This window comes from Bubalus bubalis, chromosome 3 (assembly GCF_019923935.1).
Source record: "Bubalus bubalis isolate 160015118507 breed Murrah chromosome 3, NDDB_SH_1, whole genome shotgun sequence".
Taxonomy (NCBI): domain Eukaryota; kingdom Metazoa; phylum Chordata; class Mammalia; order Artiodactyla; family Bovidae; genus Bubalus; species Bubalus bubalis.
In genome coordinates this window covers 38,708,384-38,733,498 of record NC_059159.1, presented here as the reverse complement: position 1 = coordinate 38,733,498, position 25,115 = coordinate 38,708,384, and the positions used below count along the sequence as shown (strand labels likewise).

The window sequence follows — 25,115 nt, the reverse complement described above, 5'->3', positions numbered from 1 at the left end:
CAGCGCCCCCCAGCTCACTCCCATACCATCAAACCACAGCCTGCGTCCCTGGCATGGATAAACCGAGTTCTCTTATGTCTTAGGGGGTGCGTGTCTGCCCTTGGTGTCCATGAGGCTCCTTCCCGATGGGAGCTGAGGCTAGGTTACACCAAGGTAGTGGGGGTCTCCCTGGCCCAGTTCCAGTGAAGGGACTCTCAGACATTCCCACAGAGCAGCCCTGGCCCAGTACAGCATCAGTGGGTTTGGGAATAGATGGGCTTCATCCATGGCCAAAGCCCTCTGACAATTCACCCCCAAGTATCCCTCCCCCGTGTCTCAGCAAAGACCCCTGATGAATGAATTCCAGCACTGTTTATTGGGCACAGGATGTAGGGCAGCTTCCCACTGCCCCATTTCCACAGTAACCAAAGTCAGGCCAGTGCCCTCACTAAGAGTAGCTCCCACGTGTGAATTAGTAAGCTTAAATTCCAAAGTTGAACTGGCACCTCCAAAGAGTGAGATAAAAAACACTTTGTATCAAAGCTGTGATTAAAAAAATATAAAAGTTAAACCCACAGGCATAGAGAAAAATGGGCAGTCCTGAAAACTGCCCTGATGTTACCCTCGTCTAAATCCTGTAAGCAGGTGAACCCTGGGGGAGGCCAGCGCCCCTTGGGGGGTGGGGGTGAAATGGGGTGACTTACGAGCCTGCCTGGCTTCCATCCAGGCAGACCTTTGTAGTGTCTCTGGCAGTGAATTGAGTCCCCTCTGGGGAATGCAGGGAAAAGCATGGGGCACAGGCACTGTGGAGCTGAGAAACGGGGGTAGGGCCAAGCCCTGTGCTTCTCAGCTGCGTGGTGCTATCAGGAAGTGGGGCCCCTGATCACCTGGGCACTACTGTGGCCAAGCAGCAGGGTCTGGGGGCTGAGACTGGTCACTGCAGGCTGACTGTGACTCGGCTCCAGGCCCTGTTGCCAGTCCTCAGCATCCAAGGGGGAGAGATGGTCCCAGAGCCTTGGGTCAGTGCGGGGAGAGGGGATCAGGCCAGGCCAGGGATCCGTTCTTGCCCTTCTGAGTGGGGACCCAGCAATGAGCAGAAGCCAGGACGAGAGGCAGACAGAGCGTGGAAGTGGTGTCACTGTACAAAGGGCGGGCAGGCACAGCCGGGGCCCCTGGCAGCTGCTAGGACAGCATGGACTGCTGCACGGTCTTCTGCAGCGACTGCCGCGTCACCAGCAGACGCACCACCTCCTCCGAGCGCTTGGTGAGCCGCTTCCGGGCCTGGTCATGTGTGACCATGGTCATGTCCCAGCCGTTCACCTGGCCCATGGAGAGAACACAGCCCACTTCAGGTTCGCTGCCTTCTGGGATGTGAAAATAGGACGGGCTTTGGGGGGCCTGGGTCACCCAAGCTGATGTCCCCGGGCTGGGCACGTGCTCACACACACACACACACACACACACACACAAGAGGGATCCAGCACAGGCTCCTAAACTACTTCAGTGTGTCTCCCAGGTGCCCAGGGAGGTAGGCAGGGGCAGCCCTACCACCCCCAAGGGCTTTACACCCTCCAGCACAAGCCTTGTTTTCCTCTTTCGGGACACTGGTTACCTGCATGATCTTGTCCCCGATCTGCAGCCCAGCAATTTCCGCAGGGCCTCCTTCAGATACCCGTGTGACGTAAATGCCCTGGGAAGAGGCAGCCCACGTCAGTCCCTGGGGGTCACTGGACTGGCCGCCTAGCCATAGAGCAAAGCCCAGCAGAGCATACTCCTAGCCATCTATTCCACACCCTGGCCATGCTAAGACAGCCAAGGGGGAAGTAGGGCAGCCCCACGGATGCTCCAACCCCTGCTGGCCACCTGGGCCTTCCTATGCTGGGAGGGCTGGGAGGCCTACTCTCCCCCACCCCACCCCTAGTTACTCCCAACAGATCATCTCTTGAACCTTCTTCTTTTTCTTGGACCTTCTTAAGAGAGGACTATTTGAGAGAGAGGAGGTCTGCTCCTTCCACAAAGGCCCAGGAAACAAAGAGCCACTATCTCAGGCCTCTGTGCCCCACAGAGAGGTCCCCAGATCCTAGTCCAGCTCACCTTGTCTGTCTTATCTTCTGAGAAAGGGTTCTGGGAGGGATCCTGGTCAATTCCGCCTCCAATGCTGAAGCCCAGAATTAAGTTCTCACCTTGACGCAGCTTGTGAATTTCAACTCTTTGCTGGCAAAGATGAAAAAAAAACGAGTTGGGGACGAGCAGGTGTGGAGAGCAAATGGGGTCTGTGACCCCTGCAGCAGCCTCAGGCAGCTGGGTAGCCATGTCCTGGGGGAAGGGCCCAGGGCCTCCTGCAGGAATCTAGCTGGTCACCAGGAATCTAGCTGGTCACGAGGCTGGGAGGCTGGGGGGTTGAGACAGAACTCAGCCATACCAGTCCACCCCCACAACCCTCCGTCCCAACGTCTCCTAGCTTCCTCTGCCTCAGGCACCAGCCTTCCTCACACATGTTAAGCCCCTCCTGACCCAAAAGCCAGGCTGCTGTGGCTGCTCTGGATGGGCTCCTGTGTCCCAAGGGAGGGACCACACAGGGTAGGAGTGGTCAGGCCCTGAAAAAAAATGCAGGCACCTGGCTGAGCCAGTTCAGATTGCTGAGCCAGCCCTGTCCAGGGCAAGCCAGGAGATGCTTCAGGAAAAGCAGAGACTGGACTTGCACAGAAAGGAGGAAGGGCTGTCCTGGCCAAAGGAACAGGAGCAGAGGCTTGAAGGTGCTGTGGATACATGTCCACGAGACCGGAGTGTATAGTGCAGGACCGGAACTGGGAGGTGAAATGAGGCTGAACCCAGATCAAGAAGGCTGGGAGGACAGGAGGGAGGGGGCATCTCCCTAAGCCTCAGGCCCTGACTTGTGCAGTGTAGGAAGCGCAGAAGGGATCTAGAGCTCTCCCACCATACTCTGAGGTTGGGGGTTCCCATCTGCGCCAAGCTTCTTTCAAAGTCCTCAGCAGGCACCTCCGGTCACCAGATGCTGGGAGCCAGACCAGACAGCCCCACCTCCAAAGTTGAGAGTCTTAACAGGAAGAAGAAAAAAACCAAAGCAAAAGGTGACTGGATCTCGACCAGAGGGGCTTCAGGAAGGAGGTACCGTTTGCACCAGGCCTTGGACTGACTAGGAGTTTGGCCACTTGATCTTGATTCTGGGCCCTGGAGCTCTTAGGAGTTAGGGAGGGCTGGGTAATGGTAGATCGTGGTCAAATTTGATGCTAGAACGACCACTCAGGCAGAAGGGGAACAGATGTCTCACCAAGGTGGAATATGGAGGCCAGGGGACATGAGCCACTAAGAAACTGAGATCCACAGATTCCAGGGACTTCACTGGCAGCCCAGTGCTTAAAACTCCTCACTCACAATGCAGGGGGTCCAGGTTTGATACCTGGTCAGGAAACTAGATCCTACAGGTCACAACTAAGACCCCACATGTTGCAACTAAGACCAGGCACAGCCAAATTTAAAATGAAAAAACAGACTCCAGACTACTTGTAGCAGAAAAGCATCAAGGGAGCATCGGGTTGGCCACCTGGCCTGGCTGAACACAACCACCTCCCAGATGGGGACCCCAGAGGGGAAGACGCTTGCTGAGCTGGAGAGCCAGGAGTGCTCCAGGCAGGGGTCCAGAAAGCAGACCAGCCTACGAAGCCAGAGTTCAGAGGAGAAGCCAAAATGTTCACTACACGGGAGAGGGCATGGGGTAGGGAGGAGCTGCTTCCACCCCATCCTGGATCCAAGACACAAGAGGGAGAGGCCAGACCCCACCCACCGTGTTCAGACATGTTCCTAGTATGAGAAGAATTGGAAGGCCAAGGTCCTAAAGCTCTGAGGAAGGCCCAGGGACCAGCCATGACATGTGAGAAAGGGGTTGTAGGAAGCGTGACGCCTGTGGCCCACTGGACCTACGTCCTCGTGCCCTAACGTGTGCGCTCCTCTGGGCCCGCCTCCACCTCCTCTGACATACACCTCTGCACACCTTTGACCCTCTCCAAGGTCAGAAAAAAGTACAGGCTCTAAGACTGGGAGAGAAGGTCCTGTCACTGATTTGCTGGGCAAGGTCAGGCAGGTTACTGCCCCTCTCTGCTTTCCCACCTACACCCTTTTTTTTTTTTTTTTCCAGCTAAGGAGCAAACTTGACCCCTTCTCTTTAGGGTAACTAGAGAGCTGGGAAAAGCGGGGTGGTGCAGCCAGGGTGAAGCTGAGGACTGCTGTCAACAGGTCCTGGAGCTGGTGCTCTAAGCTCACCCTCAAATGTCAGCTTTTATCAGTGGCTCCCTGGGCACACCACCTGACTGCAGGAGTCCCTAGCACTGCCATCTGAAATACTGTAGCCAGTCCCAGGCCCCAGGGTTGGGACTTCCACCCAACCCGTTTGCTGCCCAGAAGGCATTTCTTCTCAGCGACCTGGTTCCTTTCTGAGGGCTTCTTTGCACAATTAGGCATGACCAGACTTCTCTCCCAGGGACGGGGTAGCCTGGTGGGCTGCCGTCTATGGGGTCACACAGAATCGGACACGACTGAAGCGACTTAGCAGCAGCAGCAGACTTATCTCTAGGTCTCAGTTTCCCCACCTCAGCCACAGAATGGGGCCTGCAGGTCCCATCCAGCTGTGGCATTAACATCTGGCTCTAATGTCCCCGCCTGCCTTTACCTATTCTAATAGTACTTGGCACCCGAGACGACCCAAGGGAGGAGAGTAGGGCCTAAGCGGACCCAGGCCCCAGGTGCCAGCTAGGGACTTTGCCCCAAGGGCTGGGAATCCAGGGAAAGTTCGATCAGGATCGAGCCCGTTGCATGAACCTTCACCCTGGCCCGGGCGGCGGTGGGTCCGAGAAGGAAAGGTTGCACAGGAGGGGTGAGGGTCTGGCTGCTACGCTGGCCCCGGCCACCTCCACCCCCCAAGCCTCCCTCTGGGCGGCGGCGCCGGCTAGAGCGGAGGAAGCACTTCCTCATTCCAGAGGCTGCGACTCATAGACGTCGGGGCCGGCGCCCGCCCCTCGCGGCTGCCCAGCTGGGGACACAGTTCCAGGAAAGGGGCGCTTTCCCAGACTCCCACAGCCGGAGCCTTTCTCCTCAATCTTCGCGGCTCCCGGCTGGCTGAGAGAAGTCCAAAGCGGCGGCGGTAATACGCGGGGTCTGGCCTGGATCCTGGCTCTTCAGGAGGTTTCTGCGTCCCAGGCACTTCCGTTGCATGGCTGGGGAAGACCGCGGCCCGGCTGAGGCAGAGCGGGATTCGGAGCTCTGGCTCCAAGTTTGCAAGAGCCCCGCTCGACGCTGTGTCAACCTGTGTGGGGTGTCAGTTTACCTATCTGCAAAGTGGGGGCAAGCCAGGACGAGGAGGAGCCCGCGCGAGCGCACTCACCACCACGGCGGTGACCGGCTGGCCCGGGACGTAGGACATCTCGACCCCAAACTGGTAACCAAGCGTAGTTTAGAGAAGCCCTCAGCGAAAATCCCCGCGGCCGCGCCCTCTCTTGGTTAACAAAGGCGGCCCAACCAGGCCCGCCCCCTTATGAATAGTTAAGAAGTCTCCGGCCAATCACCGACCGGAGCGCTGTTCGGCTTTCGGAAGTCACGGCGTGTGCGCAGAAAATCAGGGAGAGGGTGGAGCGTATTCGGGGCTACCACTGCGCATGCGTCGCAAGGCTGGCACCGGGGCCAGGCGCCTGCGCAGCCTGGGCCGTCCCAGCATCCTCCAGCGGAAGATGGCGTTGCGGGGATCCGTACTCGAGGCTTTCTGAGGGAACGTCGAGTGACAGTGTCCGCGGCTGGGTTCCAGGTAACTGAGCGAGTCTGGGCGGGAAATGCAGATGTACCGCCGGCACCCCGAGCTCTCAGCCTTCTCAGCGTCTTTCGAAGGTCCGAGACCGAGGGGTGCGGGGCCTCGGCGGCCCCAGGGGGAGGGGCGGCGTGAACCCAAACTCGCCCTGCTCCGGGCGCCACTTGTAACTTGGTTCTCTCCACAGCCCCGCGTTGCTCCACGAGAAATCAGACTGAGCCCGGGAGGGTGCGATGGCCGCTGTGGTGGCCAAGCGGGAAGGGCCGCCATTCATCAGCGAGGCCGCCGTGCGGGGCAACGCCGCCGTCCTGGATTACTGCCGGACCTCGGTGTCGGCTTTGTCGGGGGCCACGGCCGGCATCCTCGGCCTCACTGGCCTCTACGGCTTCATCTTCTACCTGCTCGCCTCCATCTTGCTCTCCCTGCTTTTAATTCTCAAGGCGGGAAGGAGGTGGAACAAATATTTTAAGTCGCGAAGACCTCTCTTTACAGGGGGTCTCATCGGAGGCCTCTTCACCTACGTCCTGTTCTGGACATTCCTCTACGGCATGGTGCACGTCTACTGAAACGGGGGCAGGGATGACTTTTTTTAAAAAAACAGATCGGGAGGACTGTTGCCAGAAATTAACACCGGGTAGATTTACCTAGTTTTTAAATTGTTGGAATCGCTGCTTGTTCTGTGAAGGTATAAATAATTTATATCTGAAGACGAAGAGCCTGTACAGTTCTTCAGATTAAATGAAGCGTGAGACCCTTTGTGGAGTTTTTTTCCCTCCCTCATCGCATAACCCTTGGCTGTCAGGGGGTGTAGAATCCCTGGTACTAACTGTGGGAGAACTGGGACTGGGGCCTTAGCTTTCTGTCTTGATTCCTTGTCCACCCAGAGAGAGGACACGAGGACCTAAACAAGGAGAGAACTTACCGTTAGCATCCTGAGAACTAGTAACAGTTATAGTGTTCCCTACGGGGACAGGGGAGCCGGTCGAGCTACAGCCCATGGGGTCGCAGAAGAATCGACTTCGCAACAACAAATATGCCGGGCATCGTACCTTGTACCGTTTACACTTGTTACTTTTTTACAGTTGTTATTTTACACTTGTAACTCAGTTACTAGGTGCTGAGTTCCTCAGTCAGGTACCACTCTTTGCAACCCCATGGGCTGTAGTCCACCAGGCTCCTCTATTCATGGAATTTTCCAGGCAAGAATAGTGAAGCAGGTTGCCGTTTCCTTCTCCAGGGGATCTTCCTGATGCAGGTATCGAACCCAGGTCTCTTGAGACTCCTGCATTGGCAGGCAGATTCTTTATCACTGTGCATGTTGCCTCCCTGTGGGGGAATCGTCACTGGTCCCCAGTAGATGGGGATACTCTTACCACTGTACTCAACCAGGACTGCTACCTGATGTCACAAATAGATTATGCTAAGAACTATGAAGAGAGTACAGAGGAGCCCCAAACCTAGTCCAGATTATTGGGGGGGGAAGGGGGGGGGGGGCGTTGGGTAGCTTCCTTGAAGAAATAACATTACAATTGAGACTCAAAATTGTGGAGAAGGGGGTTACGTGCAAGAAAGTGCATGTGTGAGGGCAATTGGGAAGGAAAGTCTTTGACCTGGATCTGCAGTTAAGAGGCTGTGAGGTAGGCCACAGTGGGGAGTTCTGCTTTCAAACCAGACTTGGGTCCGCCCACCCACCCGTGCACAATCCAGCTAATCTGCTGACACTGTAGCAGTGTTTATCACAGGCAAGAAGCAAGGAGACCAGGCAGCCAGTGCTCAAAAGGCCTAAAACTGCCCACCAGCTTTCAGGGAGAGGCTTTTTTGAGATAGGGTGAAGGAGAGGGTTTCAGGGTGTGTTATTAACTTGAGGACATTCTTCTGATTGGTTGCTCTTGAACTGACTGGGAGTCAACACCATCAACCAAATGGTTCTAACCCATCTGGGGTCTATGTGCTTGTGGGCAAGATACAGTTAACTTCCCCCTGGTGAGGGTTTCAGTATCTGCTAAATAGCTCAAAAAACATGGCTCAAAATATTATCTATAACCCCTGGGAAGGGTCTAAAGGTCCTGGACTTAGTTATTATTGGCCTAACTATTGTTATTTTGTCTTCCTTGACTGTTTTCATTTCTTTCTGCATTTTCTCACTTCTCTGATTAATTCTTTGGAACTCAGGGAAGGCTCAGAGGCAGAAGTTTTGACAGACAGGAGGCAGGTAGAGAAGAGTCTGTCCTGGGAATGCCACATAGGCTCTTGGCTCAATTACAGTTTGACCTTTATACTAACATATAGAGGGGGAGCCTTTGAAAGTTTTAGTTAGAAGTGATGTGATCAGATTGGAACTTTTAGAAAAAGGATCAGTTTTTGATCAGAAGGGGATCTGAAAGCTTGAAGCCAAGTTCCCTTTTACAGATAATAGGTGGCCTGTGACCAACAGCGGAGGCCCAGGCCTCCTGAATCCCATTTAGGTTCTGTACCAGATGCTTTCACATGAAGCTAAGAAGTGGCTGAGGCGATAGCTTTGCCCGAGTCTTCCAGTGACCACCTCTGAACTCAGTGGGCAGGGGTCAGTCCTGACACCAAGTAAGGGGGAAGCAGAGTGAGTCCTGCTGCTGCTGCTAAGTCACTTCAGTCGTGTCCGACTCTGTGCGACCCCATAGACTGCAGCCCACCAGGCTCCCCCGTCCCTGGGATTCTCCAGGCAAGAACACTGGAGTGAGTTGCCGTTTCCTTCTCCAATGCATGAAAGTGAAGAGTGAAAGTGAAGTCAGTCGTGTCCGACTCTTAGTGACCCCATGGACTGCAGCCCACCAGGCTCCTCCGTCCATGGGATTTTCCAGGCAAGAGTACTGGAGTGGGGTGCCATTGGCTTCTCTGAGAGTGAGTCCTACTGGTGAGTAAATCAGTGCTCTGATTACTTAACCTTTCCTCTGCTGCTGGGCAGGAAGATTGTTTGAGATGCTCACTTTTATAAAAATAAAATAAAATACAGCAGTGCATGTCTGTATCATCTTGAGGACGTTTCATCTACTAGAGCAGAAGCTAAAAACCTGATTTTAAATGCTAAGTACCACTTTTATCAGTGCCTTCCTGGTCCTTTAATGTTAGTGCATTTAAGAAGTTTCCTTACTTTAATTTGAATTTCTTTGCAAAGACAGTAAGGAAGGTAATATGTTGCTCACTGTTTCTTGTGTCTGCCTCTTTTGGTCATGTCTTTACATTGACGGGATGTCCGTGAAAATATGAAAGATAAAAAAAGAGCACATTTAAAGTTAACACCTTTTATTGTCTTATAGCCAAATTAAAATGTCAGAGAATGCATGTATTGGGCAGGACCCAGGAAATGCTTGCCATCCTCCTCCCTGCTTTAATTCTGTGAATGGGCCTAAGGGGAAAGAGCTGGAAGAAAGGTGTCTTTTGTAGACAGCATTCTTGGCTCCCCTGGAGAATATGCTCTGAGGAAAGTTGTACCACTTGGTGAGGAGAGGGGCAGGCTGGAACCAAGTAGACCAGACATCCAAGATGCCTCTCCACGTGGAGTGATGTAAGGACTTTCCGGGGCACTCGGAGACACCTGGAGGAAGTCACATTCCCCGTTTATGACTGGTCCCCCAGTGGGGCAGCTAGCCATTGAGAGAGGAACTGATGGGGTTGAGGGGGGAGCAGAAAAGCATCCATGATGGATCAGTCCTGATGACCCTGCATCATGAGTAAAGGGCACTCTGCTCTTTCAGTGGCTGGTCCCCATCATGTCACACTAATAGCATTTAATTTAAAACTTTCCTGTTGGCCAGCATCATGGTACTCCAAAGGCATGGAATAAGTCTGATTGTCAGAAAGACATTAGGCAGATGGCTTTTAGGCCAAGGCTTGAACATAACCATAGACAATTCCTGTGATACTGAGATGTCAGCATGGACAGATCTGAGAGGCTGGCATGGTCATCTTCCTGTGCCGAGGGAAAGGGGCTTTCCCAAGTGTGAAAAGTGCTCAGATTCCTGCTCCTCTTCTTCCCCCTTCAGAGTCAAGATTAGGCAGGTGGTGGGGAGAACTGTGCAAAAGCCAGGGAACTGGCTATGTGTGACTATCCAGAAGCTGTGATGGGGGTCACAGGGCCATCTGTGCATGGGGCTCCTGACATCTAGTGGGGAAGCCACCAGGAAGGTTTTGCTGGACTTAAAGAAACAAGTCCTCTATGGCAGGAGGTTTAAAGGGGCAACCCTTAAAAGTAATGAATGCCCACGTGATGAAAATGTCACAGAAGCTGCTCCAGGCACACTGTTCATCCAGTCCTCGCTAAGTCCTCCTCATGTCTTTTCTACGTGTGGTTCCCTGACCTGGATGCTTCCCCTCACCTAGTTAGACTGTTACTAACCTTTCAGATTTCAACTCACATGTCACTTCCTTGTGGAAATCTGGCCGCGCCTCACGGAGGACTCTCGAAGCATCCCGTCCTGCTTGTGACTGGTGTGTGACCCCTAGACACTGGGCACCTGGGAGCAGAGGCCGTTTCTGTGCCGCTCGCCACTGCCATCAGCATTTGGTCCAACACTCGACACGAGAGGCACTCAATACTGTTTACTGACTGGATGGATAACTGTAGGAAGACATGTCCATCCCAGTGTAAAACAAGTACACAGCTGTCTGTAAATGGTGTGGCTGCTGCCAAGCGACTCAAAAAACAGGTGAAAGGAAACCAGACCAACTGCTAAGCAGCTGAGACCCCGGCCCTTTGAACTCCCTTCCAGACATACAAGTAACATGCTGTGTTATTAAATCCAAGGGTTTGCCTTAGAGAGGAAGGAGACACCACAGCAGATCACCTGCGTTTCTCACTTTCTTGTCAGAGCAGCAGTTTGGGCTTACTGACAGGTCGCCTGGCAGCCCAGGGGGAGGAGCTGCTTGCTCTCCAAGGGGTCCTCTTCTGGGGACCATGCCCCTTTGACCCTCTCCTCAAAGGCCCCAGCGGAAGAGGGCTTACTGCCCCCTCTGGGCAGAGGAGAGCCAGGGTCCTCACAGAGAGAATGCTCCCTGGAGGCAGGGCAAGTGCTCAGACAGCACCCGGGCTCTCGGGGAGACAGGCAGCACCGCAGGCCTTGGCTGCCCGGTGGTTCCAACAGTGATGGAGCTCTAGGCCCTTCCCCTCATGCAGGGGCTCCCCAGCCCAGCACATTCCATCACGTCCGACAGCAGGGACTTGGTCTGAGTGCAGGTGGCAATGTTCATTTCCTGAGGGAAGACATGAGTAACCCAGTGGATTCTCAGCAAGACTGGTGAGCCTCTTGGAATTGGTAGCACAGGTTGCCTCGGGGAACAGGGGTGGAAGAAAAGCTTTTCACTTCTGTTCCTCTGTACCTCTTAAGTTTTGAATCATTTAAGTATGACCTACTCAAAATAATTTGAATGAATTGAGCATAATGTCACTTTCCCAGGGCAGGGAAGGAGGGAATCTGCTCGGTCTCGAGGTAACTTCAGTGGCAGTGTGACCCGGAAATTGACACCACCCACCAAAGCGGGCCTTTTCAGAGCCAGGCCTTGCATATCTCCTCAAGCACTGCTTCTCAGACTTTCACATGCACATGAATCACCTGGGAATCCTGTTGAAATGCAGGCTCTGATTTGGGGGGGGCGGGAGGGGCCTGAGACTGCATTTCTAACAAGCACCTAGGTGATGCCCGCGCTGCGAGTCCACGGACCACGCGTTGAACAGCAGTGCTTTACAGCAACTGAGGGAGGGGGTCAAGGACCAGCTTACTTAAAGCTGTTTCCACTTGACATTGAGCACCATCCATCATCTCATTTATCCCTTCAGATGGGGCCTTAGAGGAAGGGAAGCCGAACAGGGAAAAACAAGCCCAACAGAACAGCGAGAGCCCAACCACACAGGCAAGCACATCTCCCATTGGGGTGAGACGCTGTCCCCCAGGCTCCCTGAGGCTCTCCTCCTCCTCCCCTCATGGCCGGCTGCCTCCTCACAGGTCCAGTCCTTTAGTCCTTTGCTGGTCGCCTCCTTGGACACCTTTAAATTTCACCCCTGGGGGCAAGGCCAAATGTCCGCATGGGTGTTGACCAAGGTCTTTCTGTGAGGAGCCATCATTTGCTCTGAGGGTTTCAGGCTAACGGTACAGGTCTCAGCTAGCGGCTGGAGGCAGGCCAGAGTGTGGGGCCCAGCTGTCACGTCCATCAGCTCCGAAGGGAATTAGATGAGTGCTCCCCTCTCTGAGGGCCAGGTCAGTGTCTCATTCAAGCATCTTTTGGACAGGGTCCAGCCCACAGCCGGCATCAAAAACTGTTTACCACATGGATGAATGAGTAACTGAATGTGCTTTAGGGCCTCTTCTGCATGAGCCACTGTGCCCACTGGGAGGCCCCCCCTTCCCCACACACATAACAAGAAGCTTGTAGCAAGATCCCAAAGTGCAGGAGAGGTGCAGTCCCTGGAAGCCTGGTCCTATGTGGACGACGACGGGACTCTTCCCACTTCAGAGGTGTGGACAATTCTCGTAAATCTGCTCTCAGCCAGCATCTCTGGCTACGCCTCCATGGTCTGCAGGCTCTGCAGCTGCTCCACATTCACCTTTCCGTTCCCCTGGTGGCCGGACCTGTGTGGGCAGGTGGGGGCACACAGGACAGCTGGGGCAGGGATGGTCTCCCTAAGGGCAGACTCAGCCCACAGAAGCCTCTGGCAGGCAGCGCTGCAGGCGGTGAGCACTGGCAGAGAGCGCAGTCTGATGCTCGGGCTGAGGCCTCTGGAGCTGCACCAGCAATGAGCAGCAACCACCTCGGGTGGGGGGCCCTCCTGAGCGACCCCCACACACACACCCGCAGCACCAGTTGAGGCTTGCCAAGACCAGCAAGGCAACCACTCTTCCCTCTCGCACGTGAAGGAGCACAGGCGAGCACCCAGGAAGTGGCACTCAGCTCAGGGAGCGTGTGGGAGGGCTGCTGGCACAGGCCTACCCGGCAGGTCCCCCAGCTTCTCTCTCTGTCTTTCCCCACAACTCTCCCTACTTGCCTCCCCTCTCGTCCTGGCTCACTTCTCTCTCTCCCCCTGCCCACGCTCAACTCCCCACTGGAGGCTGCCAATCGCTGAGTCAGCAGAGAATGAACGCTCAAGGCAGATGGCACCCAGCCCGGGTCAGTGAACCCCTCTGACACAGTTGACAGGAGAGTCAGGGAACCCTGCTCACTGAGCCAGAGGGGCCCCTGTGTCCAACACCCCTGGATCAAGGGGTAATCAAGCCCAGCAAGGGCCAGGCGCCTGCCCAGGGGCACATAGGCAGAAGCAAAGCAAGCCCCCGGGCTGCCTCCCTTGCCAGGCTGCCCGGGGCAGCGTTCCAGGGAAGGGTGGCCTGCAGGCCACCTGTCAGCACAGCCACCGCCATCCTGAGGCTCGGGCAGCTCCAGAATGGCCACATCAGAGAGGAGCTTAGGGGAGGCAGCTCTGACAGGAGTAGAGGAAGGAAGGGCTCGGTAAGGTCAAATAACCTGATGGAGAAGGACCGGGTTCTAGGAGCACACTGCCCGGGTTCAAGTCCCAACTCTGCCATTTATTAGCCGTGTGACTGAAGCAAGTTACTTGACCTTTCTGCGTCTCACTTTCCTCGTTAGTAAGATAGGGACTGTTGGTGACCGTCTCAGTAGGGTGCTGAGATGAGCTCCGGGCTCAGCGCAGTGCCCAGCAGAGGAAGCCGGGGCGCGTGTTAGTGCGGTGCTGTTGTAGCGCTGGGGCAGCACAGTGGCAGGCAGGTCTGTGGCCACCGGGGGTTGGGGGATGATGGGGATCGTGGAGGAGCTAAAGCGCCAACCACCAGCACCCCTCCTCCCAGAGTCCAGCTCGGATGGGCTCCGTGAGGTCCCCCGCACCCTGCCTTGTGGCCAGGTCACCCAGAGCCGGGAGCACGGTGGCAGCTGGGCCGTCTCCACAGGCCTCCTTCCTGGCCCTTGGCTGGGCAGCGCCTCACCTGGCGGGCTGGAGGAGCTGCCCACACACACAGCCATTCTCCTTCTGGGCGCCGCCTTCATCCTGCACCTCTGGCTGTTCCGCCAGCCCCGCTGCATCCGGGGCCACGCTCTGCTGTGAGGACTCTGCCATTTGGGCGAGGACCTCTAGGTCCCTGGGCAGGACATGACCTGTTAACCCTGGCCTGGGGGCCCTGGGCGTGACCCCCTCCCTGGGACTGGTGTGCCACTTGCCCTGCAGGGGGCGCCCCTCTTCCTCCAGCAGCTCTGCAGGGTGGCAGGTACAGTCAGGGCTCAGGGCTCAGCCTGAGAACCAGGGCTGGGGGTCAGTCCAGGCAGAGGAGGCAAGCTGGCCCCCTGTCCCATCCCAGGGTGTGGCAGGACTGAGGGAGCACCCAGTGCCTGTCCCGAGCCCACCAGCTGCAATTCCTCGTTGCCATCCCACTCCTCCAGAAAGCCTTCCCCCAGGCCTGGGCCAGAGGCCCTTGCCCCTTCCTGTCCGCCCAGCTCTCAGGATTTCCCACTCACACTAGAGTCTGCTCTTCTGAATACACACACACAAACCCCACCAAGCCCACTGCCCAAGAGAGCCTGGAAATAGGCCTCTGTAGTGGGGGTTAGGGGGACTCCATTTATTTTTCCTGCCTTTACCACTCCAGCTTTCCTCAACCCCAGCCCACCAGGACCACCAAGTCCAAGAATCCTAAAATTACAGGTGCTGGAAGACACTCTATGTAAACCAACACTCCTGTCTCACACAGAGAGAAACTGAGGCCCAAGGAGGCCTGGGGAGACAGCAGCAGAGCCAGGCCTGGAAACCAGGTCTCCTTCCCGTGGCCTTTGGTGGCCTTCTCTTCTGCTGGCTGCTCCGAAGCAGAATCCAGTTCTGTAGAGCCGGTACTCAGAACATTCCATCTTCCCCAGCCCTTCCAAGATGGCTCCCAGCATTCAGCCCTGCCTCTACCCCACAAATGTCAAAAGAAAACCAGGGTCAGGGTTCTGAGCCATGGAGGGAAACACTGACCTAGTGGGCTCCCCTAGGGCCACTGGGAGGAAGCATAACTGACCTCACTTCCTCGTATTTCTTGTCTCGATAAAAGTGGCTCTTTTTGATGAAGTAGATGAGTACCAGGTCACAGAAGAAAGACCCCTGTAAAAGAGTGGAGGTCCCCGACTCAGTGCGCCAGGCCACTTGACACCAATAGGTGAGGGCGCTGAGCTCAGAGGCTCCTTTGTCCAAGGCCACAAAGCCGGCCCACCGTGCAGCCAGTCAGCCTGTGGTCCATCTGCTCTGTCAGGCCAAGCACCTCCGCACTACCTTGACCCCTCGCGATCACATCCTCAGCCAGTGTTTGCTCAGCGCTCACCAGTGCCAGGCACTGCCCTGGGGTACAGGGAGAGGTAGGACAATGGCACCCTCGGGGGACCTCCCGCCCCCGCCTTGGGTGCAGGAGACAAGCATGTAAATGATGAGCGACCTGTCCCATGATGGGAAGAGAAGCAGAGAGAAGATGGAACTTTACTCAGCCTCGAGGGTCCTCTGGGCCGAGTCCTGAGTCTGAATTGGAAGGAAAAAAGTTCAGCAAAGAGCCAGCTTGTCATGCCTGGGAACCCGGGCGGGACACAGAAATGCAGCACTGTGGGAAGATCCTTCTAGTAGTCACATGGGTTGGAGGGTATCTGAACAAGGACACCACAGCAGGGGCCAAGGAAAGAGGAGGAGGCCTGAGCAACCCAGCAGACCGACTGACACCTGAACATGAGCTCTTCAGACCAGACCGGATGGTGCAAATACCGGTCTCCTCCACCAGAGGGCACTCTACCCAGAGCACAGACAGAGCAGGTGGGAGAGGCCTGAGGGAGAGTCCCACAGGTGAGCCTGGGCACTGCACACCTTTTCTTTTTTCCGCCTCCAGATGTCAAAAGGGTTATCAATTCATTGTTCCATAGAGAGCACTCCTCCCACCCACCCCAGCCTCTACCACTTTTCCTGTTACCTTCATCCCACAGGTATGTCCCCAGATGCCCGTGTTCTGATATATGCACATAAGAAAGAGGCCTGAACATGGCCCCTCTCTACATATGCACACATACAGGGCTCCCCAACAGTACTGTCTGCAGTTAAAAAGGAGTCATTTGGGGCCCACTTTCATCCACTGACCCATCTCTCAGGAGCATGGCCTCATTGAGTCCTGTTATAGGACACGGTGTTTCTGATCTCAATAAAAAGTCAGTCCCAGGTCCTCCTGGCAGAGAAGGCAATGGCACCCCACTCCAGTGCTCTTTCCTGGAAAATCCCATGGACAGTGGAGCCTGGGAGGCTGCAGTCCATGGGGTCGCTAAGAGTCGGACATGACTGCACAACTTCACTTTCACTTTTCACTTTCATGCATAGGAGAAGGAAATGGAAACCCACTGCAGTGTTCTTGCCTGGAGAATCCCAGGGACGGGGGAGCCTGGTGGGCTGCCGTCTATGGGGTCACACAGAGTCCGACACGACTGAAGTGACTTAGCAGCAGCAGGTCCTCCTGGAAGCCTCCAGGGGAGCTGTTGTGACCTCCTAGGCAGAGGAACCAGGGACAAAGCTGCCAGAAATCTCATTATTGGGGCTCAGTGGGGTGGATGCAAGCCACTCACCGATAACTCCCTTGTCTTTAAAAAACTTCCAGAAAAAAAACAAAGGGGCATGAAAGGTCAGGAATAAGCCTTTCCCCGCCCTCCAGTGCTACGTCCGCTCCTGTGGCCCCTCTGCCCAGCTGAAGTTCAGAACAGACCCGAGGAAGGACCACAGCTTGACTTCCCCACCTCTCATCTTTTTAGTCCCTGTGATTCACAACTCAGGGCAGTCTGGCAATGCCTGCAGACATTTTTGGCCAGCACAACTGTGGGGGAAGTTGCTTTTGACACCTCACGGGGAGAGGCTGGGGATGCTGTTAAACACTCTACAACGCACACGATCACCCCACAAAAAAAGTTATCTGGCCCAAAATATAAACGGGGCCATGGCTGAGAAGCCCTGTATATCGCCTGATCTGCCTCGTTTTAGTGGAAGTGGAGACAAGGCTGTGGAGGATTCCAGAGAACCCCCAGCTGCCGAGCCACAGGCAGAAGCCTCTAGCTCTGGAAAGAGAATCCCAGGCAGGCACTGACACCGGGGGCCGCCAGAGGGGTGTGAAGTCCCAGGAAGCCCTCTTCACCCCGTCCCACACTGACCTCCCCAGCTCTGATTCCTGCTGGAGCGCTGGGACAGCTCTCTCCCCTGGGCAGTGCCTGCTCCCCCTGCGGTGCTCAGAGGGTCAAGGGGGAGGGGAGAGGTACTCACCACTCCCATGAGTGCCACCCCTGAGCCCACGTTGATGATCGTGGGAATGATGTTGAACTTGCCGGCCTGGAGCAGAGAGACAGGGTGAGGCACAGCGGGGTCGCCAGGGACTCCACCAGAGCCAGCCCGGACACCCCCGCATGGCCCACCCTTCTGGAAGGGAGCCCCGCCCACACACCTTGCCATTCACCATCACATCGAAGCGGATCCCGTAGGCTTTAAACAGTGTGCGGAACTCCACCCCGGCTGCGTCTCGGTAGTACTTGGCAAACCTGGGGGAGACACGGCCTGCCTGGGCCTTCCCTGTTTTCAGTGCAGGTTCTGCTGCCTTGGAGATTTATAAACCCACCCACCCCGGCACCGTGGCTCTCAGCAACCCCAGGAAAGGCTGGACACCCTCTTGCTTATGTGACATTAAAGGTTCATTCATATCTTTGAAGTTCTTGCCAGATAGTCCCCAAAGGGTGAAGGCTTTTCCACCACTGCTGGGCCAACCTGGGGCCACCAGGCACTGATGGACCTGACCCAGCCCTCCGCTCCAGGGCAAGTCCAGAGCCATGGCAGGTCCTTCTTTCCCAGAGGCACCCTGGCTGCCTCCCTGCACCTCCCACTCTGACACCCACCCCCAGGAAGGGGTGTCATAGGGCTGGCACCCAGGGAAGGACAGGGTCATAAGGTGGCAGGCTTAGCGCCAGTTACCTGAAGTTGTACCCAGAAGAGATAGAGTTTCCTGAAAATCTGTTGTCCAGACGGTTAAAGTAATAGCGAGGGTAACATTCAGAAGGCGCTTTATCAAGATCACAGTCCCATTCAATCTGAATTCCTATCACGCCGCCCTTGATGCAAAAGAGACATGAATCAAGGCCCAGAACTTTCTGGAGGTGGACAGAAGTCACAGGCCAGCTCTTCATGGAGAGCTCGGGTAAGGGCTCAGCTCCACTGCAGCATCCTTCTGGGAGGATGGTGGAAGGCCCAGGGTTCACATTTCTGGAGTGGCTGAGAAAAAGCATCACCCACAGCCCACATGTCCAGCTCCACGCCCCAGGGAGAAGGGAATGACCAGAGCGAGCCCCTGCGTGGCACTGGCAGCCCAAAGCAGAGGACTTAGAACCAAACGCAGGCACGAGTGTGCCCCTCAGCAAGCATGGCATGGCTGACTGCATCACAGCCAGTGCTGAGAGAGCAGGTCCATGGGCAGGTTACTGCAGGGCCGGCTCCTCCTGTGGGTCCTGCTCCATCCCGCCTCCTCATTGCAGAGCCCAAGCCCACAGCCCTCAGCCCCGGGGAGGGCTCCCTGAGCACACACCACCCACCTGCACCGCTATCTCCTGGAAGTTGCTCCCCGTCCAGCTGACCACAGAGCCCAGTCGGAAGATGGGGCAGTAGGGGTTCTCAGGGCTAAACTTACAGGACTTCAGGAAAGTTCTGTCTGTGGTGTCCAGCACATTGGTCCTGGGTGGAGGCCATGAAGAGCCAGGGGAATAAAGGTGAGACTTGCTGTTCCCAAGCCAGAAACGACCTGACCCAGGAGTCACCGGACTCCTCGCCCAGCCCAGACTGAGCCCTTGACTTAGGCCTACCCCGGTCCTGATTAATTCCTCCACCCCAACATCCTCCAGTAAGAGCTCTGCCGCCACAGCAGAGGAAAGGGTGCCCCTTCGATGCCCAGTGGTTCATTCACACATAGCATCACGCGCACACCATGCACACGGGCCCACGTACTTGGAGAAGTTGAATTTGGGGAAACGAATGAAGTTCTTTATGTAAACAGTGAAGTCTTTAGCTTCGCCCAGGAGTGGCTTCCTGAAAACAAAGGCAGGACAGCCTGTTCAGGGGGCCCTGCCCGCCCCATGCTGAGGCTGAAGCCTGCCTGCCCCTGGGTGCCCCGAAGCCTTTGCAAAGGACAGTTAATTCAGTCATGCTGGATTGGTCGTTGGGCCTTTGTGGAATGTCCCAGCTCCTCCCCAGAATGAGGACTCCGAGTGGACGTGCCTCCACCATCGGGCTGGGACCCACTGCCCAGGACTGGGTGACTCCTCAGGGTCCCAAGCTGATAGCCACTCACGTTGGCCTGGATCTTGTCTCCACTGGGCACCAGGCGAAGATCTCACAGGTGCCCTTCTGTGCGCTCCCCTCCCGCAGGCAGTGGCCCGTCCTCACTCCTGCAGCGGGAGGGGGACAAGCACAGGGCCAGGAACCTCCCGGCTCCAGCCCCTCCCCGACCCCCAGCCCTGGCTGCTCCAGGCCTCACCATTTCCAGCCGCAACAGGTTCCCCGGGAGGGCAGTCGCTGTCCTCATAGCACAGGGCATCGGGAACACTTGCACTCTGCCAGGAGAGAGAGCGCCTGGGCGGGGGTGCCCCTTCTCAGATCCAGGTCCCACTCCAGGGGGAGGACAAGGGCTCCTCCCTTGCCTGGGGCCACACATGCCTTGGGAACCTGCTTGTCCCCTGAACCGTGCAGGCATGCACACCGGTACACACATTCCCGCCGCGGGCCCTGGGAGGGGGTAGAAACCCCTGCTTCAGGAGAGAGGGGGGCCCCAAGCACTGCCTGCACCTCTCCCATCCCCACTCCCTGCTCTCAGCACCAAAACACACCTCAGCACAGGTTTCCTGCCGCTGGTTGGGGGTCACGACCAGGTTGGTGATTACGAAGAAGACGTTCTCTCCCTGAGAAATCAGAGCGGGGTTGAGGAGCCCCTTCCTGCCATCTGGGGTCCCTCCTTCCCGGAGCTGCCTGGCAGGTGGTAGGGACTCAGCACGGGTACTGAAAATGCTGAGGCCACAAAATCAGTGGACCCCACCCACGTGCCCACTGGTCTCAGAGTCCCTGAGCAGGTGTCCTTAGATGGGTCTCTCACGCCCACAACCCCAAGCCATGCTGACCTCAGCCCCCAGGGTCCAAGCTGAGCTCCAGGAGGGGAGAGAGAAGGGGCAGTGAGGCCAGCCCAGCCCTGGCCCAGGAACTGTGACCAGGCCAGGGAACTGCTGCCGGGGGCAGTGGCCAACATAAAGGTGGGGCTCCTGGTGTCAGACCTGCCAGCTCACACGGGCAGGGAAGGTCTCTGGGTCCCACTTGGTCTCAGCAGGCTCAGGGTTTGTTGCAAACAGAGCAGCCCCGGAAGGCACAGTCGAGGAGTACAGGGGTTTGGTGAGGGGGGAAGGACCTGGGCAGAGTGTCTGCAAACCTTGCAGCCATCACAGGCCAAGGGAGACAGTGAGTGGAGGCCCCCGAGTCCCCAAGCAACTTCCCACATGACCCGTCCAGAGCCAGACCCTGCCGGCCTGGGTCTCCCTGTGCTGGGTGGGGCTCAGACCTGGGGTGGGATGACGTAGTCAGCAACATCCCAGAGCCGCTCCCCAAGCTCCGAGGTGTTGGTGAAAGTCACGCCCTTGACTTTGGTGATGATGCTGCTCTGCAGGGACGTGTCCGTGTCTTGGTAACACTTCTTCACCAGGAACACCCAACTGCAGGGAGGGGCAAGCAGGTGGCATCAGCCTCGCGTTGCCCTCAGGAAGTCTCCCCACACCCCAGGGCACAGAGAGGGCAGGCTTGGGGCTCCACCCTTCCCACTCGCTCCTGGGCAGGAGTCACAACTCCCACCGCTGCCTGAAAGCCAGCCCTGCAAACAGTGGAGGAGACAAGCAGCCCCAGAAGGGAGAGGCTGCTGCTGCTGTCAGGGACCAGGGCCCTGCAGCACACTCACCCCCACTTGTCACATGACCTCGGGCAAGCCAATGAACTCTGGGGGTCAACACAGGGCTAACGGCACCTCCCTTCAATTAAGGGGCATGGGGTACAACCTAGAACTAATCATGAGGAGACCTCAGACAGATCCAAACTGAGGGGACTCTACAAAACCAGAGCGCAAAATCCTACACTCTGAGGCTTCCCAAGAATCTGCCTTGCAATACAGGAGACGCCGGTTCAATCCCTGGTCCGGGAGGATCCCACGTGCTATGGGGCAACCAGGCCCAAGCACCACAATGGCCTAGAGCCTGAGCTCCACAACAAGAGAAGCCACCGCAATAAGAGGCCCGAGCACCACAAGGAAGGAGTAGCCTGTGTGCAGCAGTGAAGACCCAGGGCAGCCAAAAGTAAGTAAACAATTTTTTTTTTAAATCCTATACTCTGACACCCAAAACACAAGCAACAAATGGAAAAAAATAGAGAAAAATAATGGACTTGGTCAAAATTAAGAACTTTTTTTGTGCATCAAAGGACACTGTCAATAAAGTGAAAAGACAACCCATAGAATGGGAGAAAATATTTGTGAGTCACATTATCTGATGAGGGTCTAGTACCCAGAATATACAAAGTCTTACAACTCAATGGTAAAAAAGACAAATAAACCAATTTAAATATGGGCTAAGGATGTGAATTGGAAAGATCAGCTGGAGAAGGAAATGGCAACCCACTCCAGTATCCTTGCCTGGAGAATCCCATGGACAGAGGAGCCTGGCAGGCTATAGTGCGTAAGCTCTCAAAGAGTCAGACTCGACTGAAGCAACCTAGCACCCAAGGATGTGAACAGACATTTCTTCAAGAAAGACACACAAATGGCCAATATGCCCCTGAAAAGATGCTTAACATCTTTAGTCATTAGGGAAATGCAATAGAAACCACAATGAGAGAGGACTTCACACCCAATAAGATGGCTGTAGTCCAAAAAATAGAAAATAACAAGTGTTGGTGAGGATGCAGAGAAACTGGGGCTTACCAGTGGAAATGTACAACTGTATAGGTGCTGTGGAAAGCAGATGGATAGTTGTGACCCAGCAATTCCATTCCCAAGTATGTAAGACAATGGAAAATGTATGTCCACACAAAAACTGACACGTGAATGTTCTTGGAAGAATTATTCATAATAGGCAGAAAGTAAAAACAATCCAAATGTCCAACAGATGAATGCATAAACAAACGTGGTGTCTGCATACAATGAGATACTATTCAGCCCTTGGAATGATTCACTGACACAGGCTCCAACATGGACAAACCTTGAAAACATGATGCTAAGTGAAACAAGCCAGACAAAAAAGGCCACATGTTGTAATGATTTGATTTATATGAAAAGTCCAGAATAGGCAAATCTATAGAGACAAAAAATAGATTAAGCGGTTGCCAAGGGATGGGGGTAGGGGAGAACTGCAACTGATTGTAAATAGACACAATCTATTTTGAGGGTGATGGAAACATCCTAGAATTAGACAATGGTGCTGGCTGTACAACACTGTGAATGTACTAAAAACCACTGAATTGTATAACTTAAAAAGGCTAAAATGATGAATTACATGCTATATGAATTTTACCTCAATTTAAAAATGGTTTTAAAAAGATCCTGTACTCGAAAAAATGTCAGAGTCATAGATACAAAGACAGACTCGGGACTGATTCCAGAGTAAAGGAGACAGGACAACTGAATACAAGGCATGATTTCAGATTTTCTTTTCCTATAAAGGTAACTTAGGGGACAATTTACAAAAGGTCTATTGCTTAGGTGATAATATTATTTAGATGTTAATTTCTAAATTTTCATGCCTGCAACCTATTCAACAGAAACAATTGCACATATATATATATACACACACACAGAGAAACAGGTAAGGACAACACAAATGAAGTACAATGTTAACATTTGGGGGAATCAAGGTGAAAGGCATTAAAAACGTCTGTAGTACTCTTAGAACTTTTCTGTATTATATATATATTTTTAATAAGATGGGACATGTAAATTGCTTAGTACAGTGAGTACCAGGCACAGAGGAGAAGTTCAATGAACACATCAACTTATTACTGATGTTACTGTTAGAGGTTGTTCAGGTGAACCCCTTCGGTAAAGCTGGAAACACTGAGGCCAGGAGAGGGCGGGAAGCCGCCTTCCGGAGGTCCTGCAGGACGCCCTGCCCCTCCGGGGTGCCAGGAAGAGTTCTCTGTACAGCAGGCACCAACCAGGACCCTTCCACCCCCGTCTCTGGGAGCAGAGCTGGCATGGCCCATCTCCAGGGACCTCTGAGAGGGTTGAGACCCTTGAGCCAAACAGCTGATTTAGTGGGGACACACTGGGCCCAGCCTGGATACAGACATTCAGCAACAACATCCACTCGTTCACGTCACATCTGGTTCCCTAAGCAGTTCAGGGAGGGCAGGCAGGCCCCGCCCTCAGGGCATTCCCAGAAGGGCAGGGAGTCAGCACAGACCCTAAACAAATGATCCCCTGAATGACCATATAATTACACTGGGATTTCTGGGGAGGAACCTGTGAGAAGCCAGGTGTGAAAGGGACCCCTGGCTGAGGAGCAGCACCAAGAAAAAGCCTTCAGGTGGAGACAGCCAGATGCCTCAGGGATGAAGCCCTCTGGTGGGAGCAAGGTGAGGTCAGGGCTGCCCTCCCAAAAGGGCAGGAAGTAGGAGGGACTCCACAGCAGTTACTGTGGAAGTAAAAGAGGCACATCTCCTCTCCACCTGTCCCCTCCCTGCTTGGGGGTGAGGGCTCTGAACCCCTGGCTGACCCCAAGGAGCTGCCCTCTCAGCTGATGGTGCCAGCTCCTGCGGAACAGGAGAGGTGGGTGCCAGAGAGGATAGAGGGATCCCAGCAGGACCCCGGGCGAGCTGACCAGCAGGGAGTTCAGGGACACACCAGGCTCATGAGTTGCCCAGCCCCAAGCCTGGCACTGAGCTCAGTGATTATAAATAACCTACCCAGTGCTGGGGCCATTCCAGACCAGGCCCAGGGAGGCGGCAGGGACAGCTGAAGCCCAGCCCCCTGCATCCTCACCCCCTGCCCAAAGCCCTAACGCTGGTGCCCCAGCCCTGAGGAAGGAGCTGACCACGGAAAGTCTGAAAAATGAGAGGACCCAGGAGCCCCTGGCACATCTCATCACCTCCTGAGCCGGTGGGGGAGTTGAGGCCTCCTTCCTTAGCCCCCACCCTTACACCCACGGGTACAAGAAGGGCCCCCTCCAGAAGCAGAGTCCCAGACCCCAGTCACAGGGCACCCCAGGCGTCCACACACCAATTCCCAAGCTCCGGAGGCCACCGCTGCCGCCCCCGGCTGACCCTGCCCCCTCCCCAAAGCCCCCAGAGAACTCACACCACCAGGTAGGTCAGGATGGAGACCTGCAGCAGCCGGTAGAGCAGGCCCACCTTCTTGTTCTTGGCGATGACGTACTTCTCCGTCTTGTAGTCGAAGAGCGACTGGTAGAGCCCCTTGCAGCCCGCCTGCCCCATGGCTCCGGCTCACCTGGCCGGCGATCGCGCGGCCGCACGTGTGGCGCATGGAGCCGCCCCCGCCAGCCGCCACCCGGCCCCCAGCTTGGGCCCCGCGGCCGCCGGGTGCGCGGCTCAACGCGCGGGGGCCGGCTGCTGGCGAGGCTGCGGCAGCGCCGCCGGAGGCCAGGCGGGGACCTCGGACCGCGACCTTGCCGCCGCCTCCCCTGACAGTACAGTGACAGCGCCGGACCGCCGCCCGCCCTGCCCTGCGGCGGCCCTCCCGGCGACCGCCGCGCGGGAGGGACGCGCTGAGAGGGGCTTCTTTGAAAGCAACCCCCGCTCTTTCCGCCTCCCAAAGAAACCCGGGGGGTTCCTCCTATTGAATAGACGGGGAAACTGAGGCCCCCGGGGCGGGGGTGGGGGCGGGTACCTACAGCACAGGAAGTGCGGGTGGGCAGGATAAAGAGCAAGCTGGGGGAGACTAGACTTGTCAGACCCTCGGCTCCCGCCTCGGCTGGAACGAGGTGCGTGTTCCTACTGCAGCAGCTGCGGCCGGTTTAAACCCCGCAGTCCCCGGGAGTCGGCGGCCAGGACAGGGAGGAGGGGTGGGGTGTGGTGGGGTGTGGTGGGGGCGGGGAGACAGGCAACCGAGGCCTGGGATCTTAAAATATGCCTGGAGAGAAGGCGGGTGCCAACTGTTTGAAATGTTCCCAAGGCAAGAGAGGGGACCTAATCTAAGCTTCTAAATCTGTCACCCTCACAACACGTGAAATTAAATTGGAGGCGGTGAGAACGGAGATGAGGACAGCTCTGAGATCAGGTTTGGAC

At 55.7% G+C, this 25,115-nt stretch overlaps 3 protein-coding genes across 7 annotated transcripts; 1 reads left to right on the top strand and 2 right to left on the bottom strand.

Moving 5' to 3' along the window:
• Positions 1–336: 336 nt before the first annotated feature.
• TAX1BP3 (Tax1 binding protein 3) lies at positions 337–5,532 on the bottom strand. 2 transcript variants are annotated; one of them, XM_006079703.3, is made up of 4 exons: positions 5,378–5,529; positions 2,074–2,193; positions 1,592–1,669; positions 337–1,299 (listed from the first exon to the last, which is right to left on the bottom strand). In XM_006079703.3, exons 1-4 carry the CDS (start codon positions 5,414–5,416, stop codon positions 1,162–1,164), a joined length of 375 nt encoding a protein of 124 aa, XP_006079765.2. In that variant the 5' UTR covers positions 5,417–5,529; the 3' UTR covers positions 337–1,161. The 2 variants fall into 2 exon arrangements, with proteins under 2 accessions (XP_006079765.2, XP_006079766.2); XM_006079704.3 differs by lacking the exon at positions 1,592–1,669 and having other exon boundaries at positions 5,378–5,532.
• A 39-nt stretch (positions 5,533–5,571) lies between these two features.
• Positions 5,572–6,550, top strand: EMC6 (ER membrane protein complex subunit 6). Its single transcript, XM_006079705.3, has 2 exons — positions 5,572–5,794; positions 5,982–6,550. Exon 2 carries the CDS (start codon positions 6,028–6,030, stop codon positions 6,358–6,360), a length of 333 nt encoding a protein of 110 aa, XP_006079767.1. The 5' UTR covers positions 5,572–5,794; positions 5,982–6,027; the 3' UTR covers positions 6,361–6,550.
• A 2,506-nt stretch (positions 6,551–9,056) lies between these two features.
• Positions 9,057–24,444, bottom strand: P2RX5 (purinergic receptor P2X 5). Of its 4 annotated transcripts, XM_006079691.3 has the most exons (13): positions 24,169–24,440; positions 20,395–20,545; positions 19,676–19,747; positions 19,327–19,402; positions 19,141–19,237; positions 18,798–18,878; positions 18,389–18,527; positions 17,775–17,911; positions 17,254–17,347; positions 17,076–17,141; positions 14,821–14,903; positions 13,756–13,908; positions 9,057–12,393 (listed from the first exon to the last, which is right to left on the bottom strand). In XM_006079691.3, the coding sequence occupies exons 1-13, from the start codon at positions 24,303–24,305 to the stop codon at positions 12,324–12,326; spliced, it is 1,356 nt and encodes a 451-aa protein (XP_006079753.1). In that variant the 5' UTR covers positions 24,306–24,440; the 3' UTR covers positions 9,057–12,323. The 4 variants fall into 4 exon arrangements, with proteins under 4 accessions (XP_006079753.1, XP_006079754.1, XP_044795371.1 ...); XM_006079692.3 differs by lacking the exon at positions 13,756–13,908; XM_006079690.3 differs by lacking the exons at positions 9,057–12,393; positions 13,756–13,908 and adding an exon at positions 13,920–14,713 and having other exon boundaries at positions 24,169–24,444.
• Between the last annotated feature and the right edge of the window lie 671 nt (positions 24,445–25,115).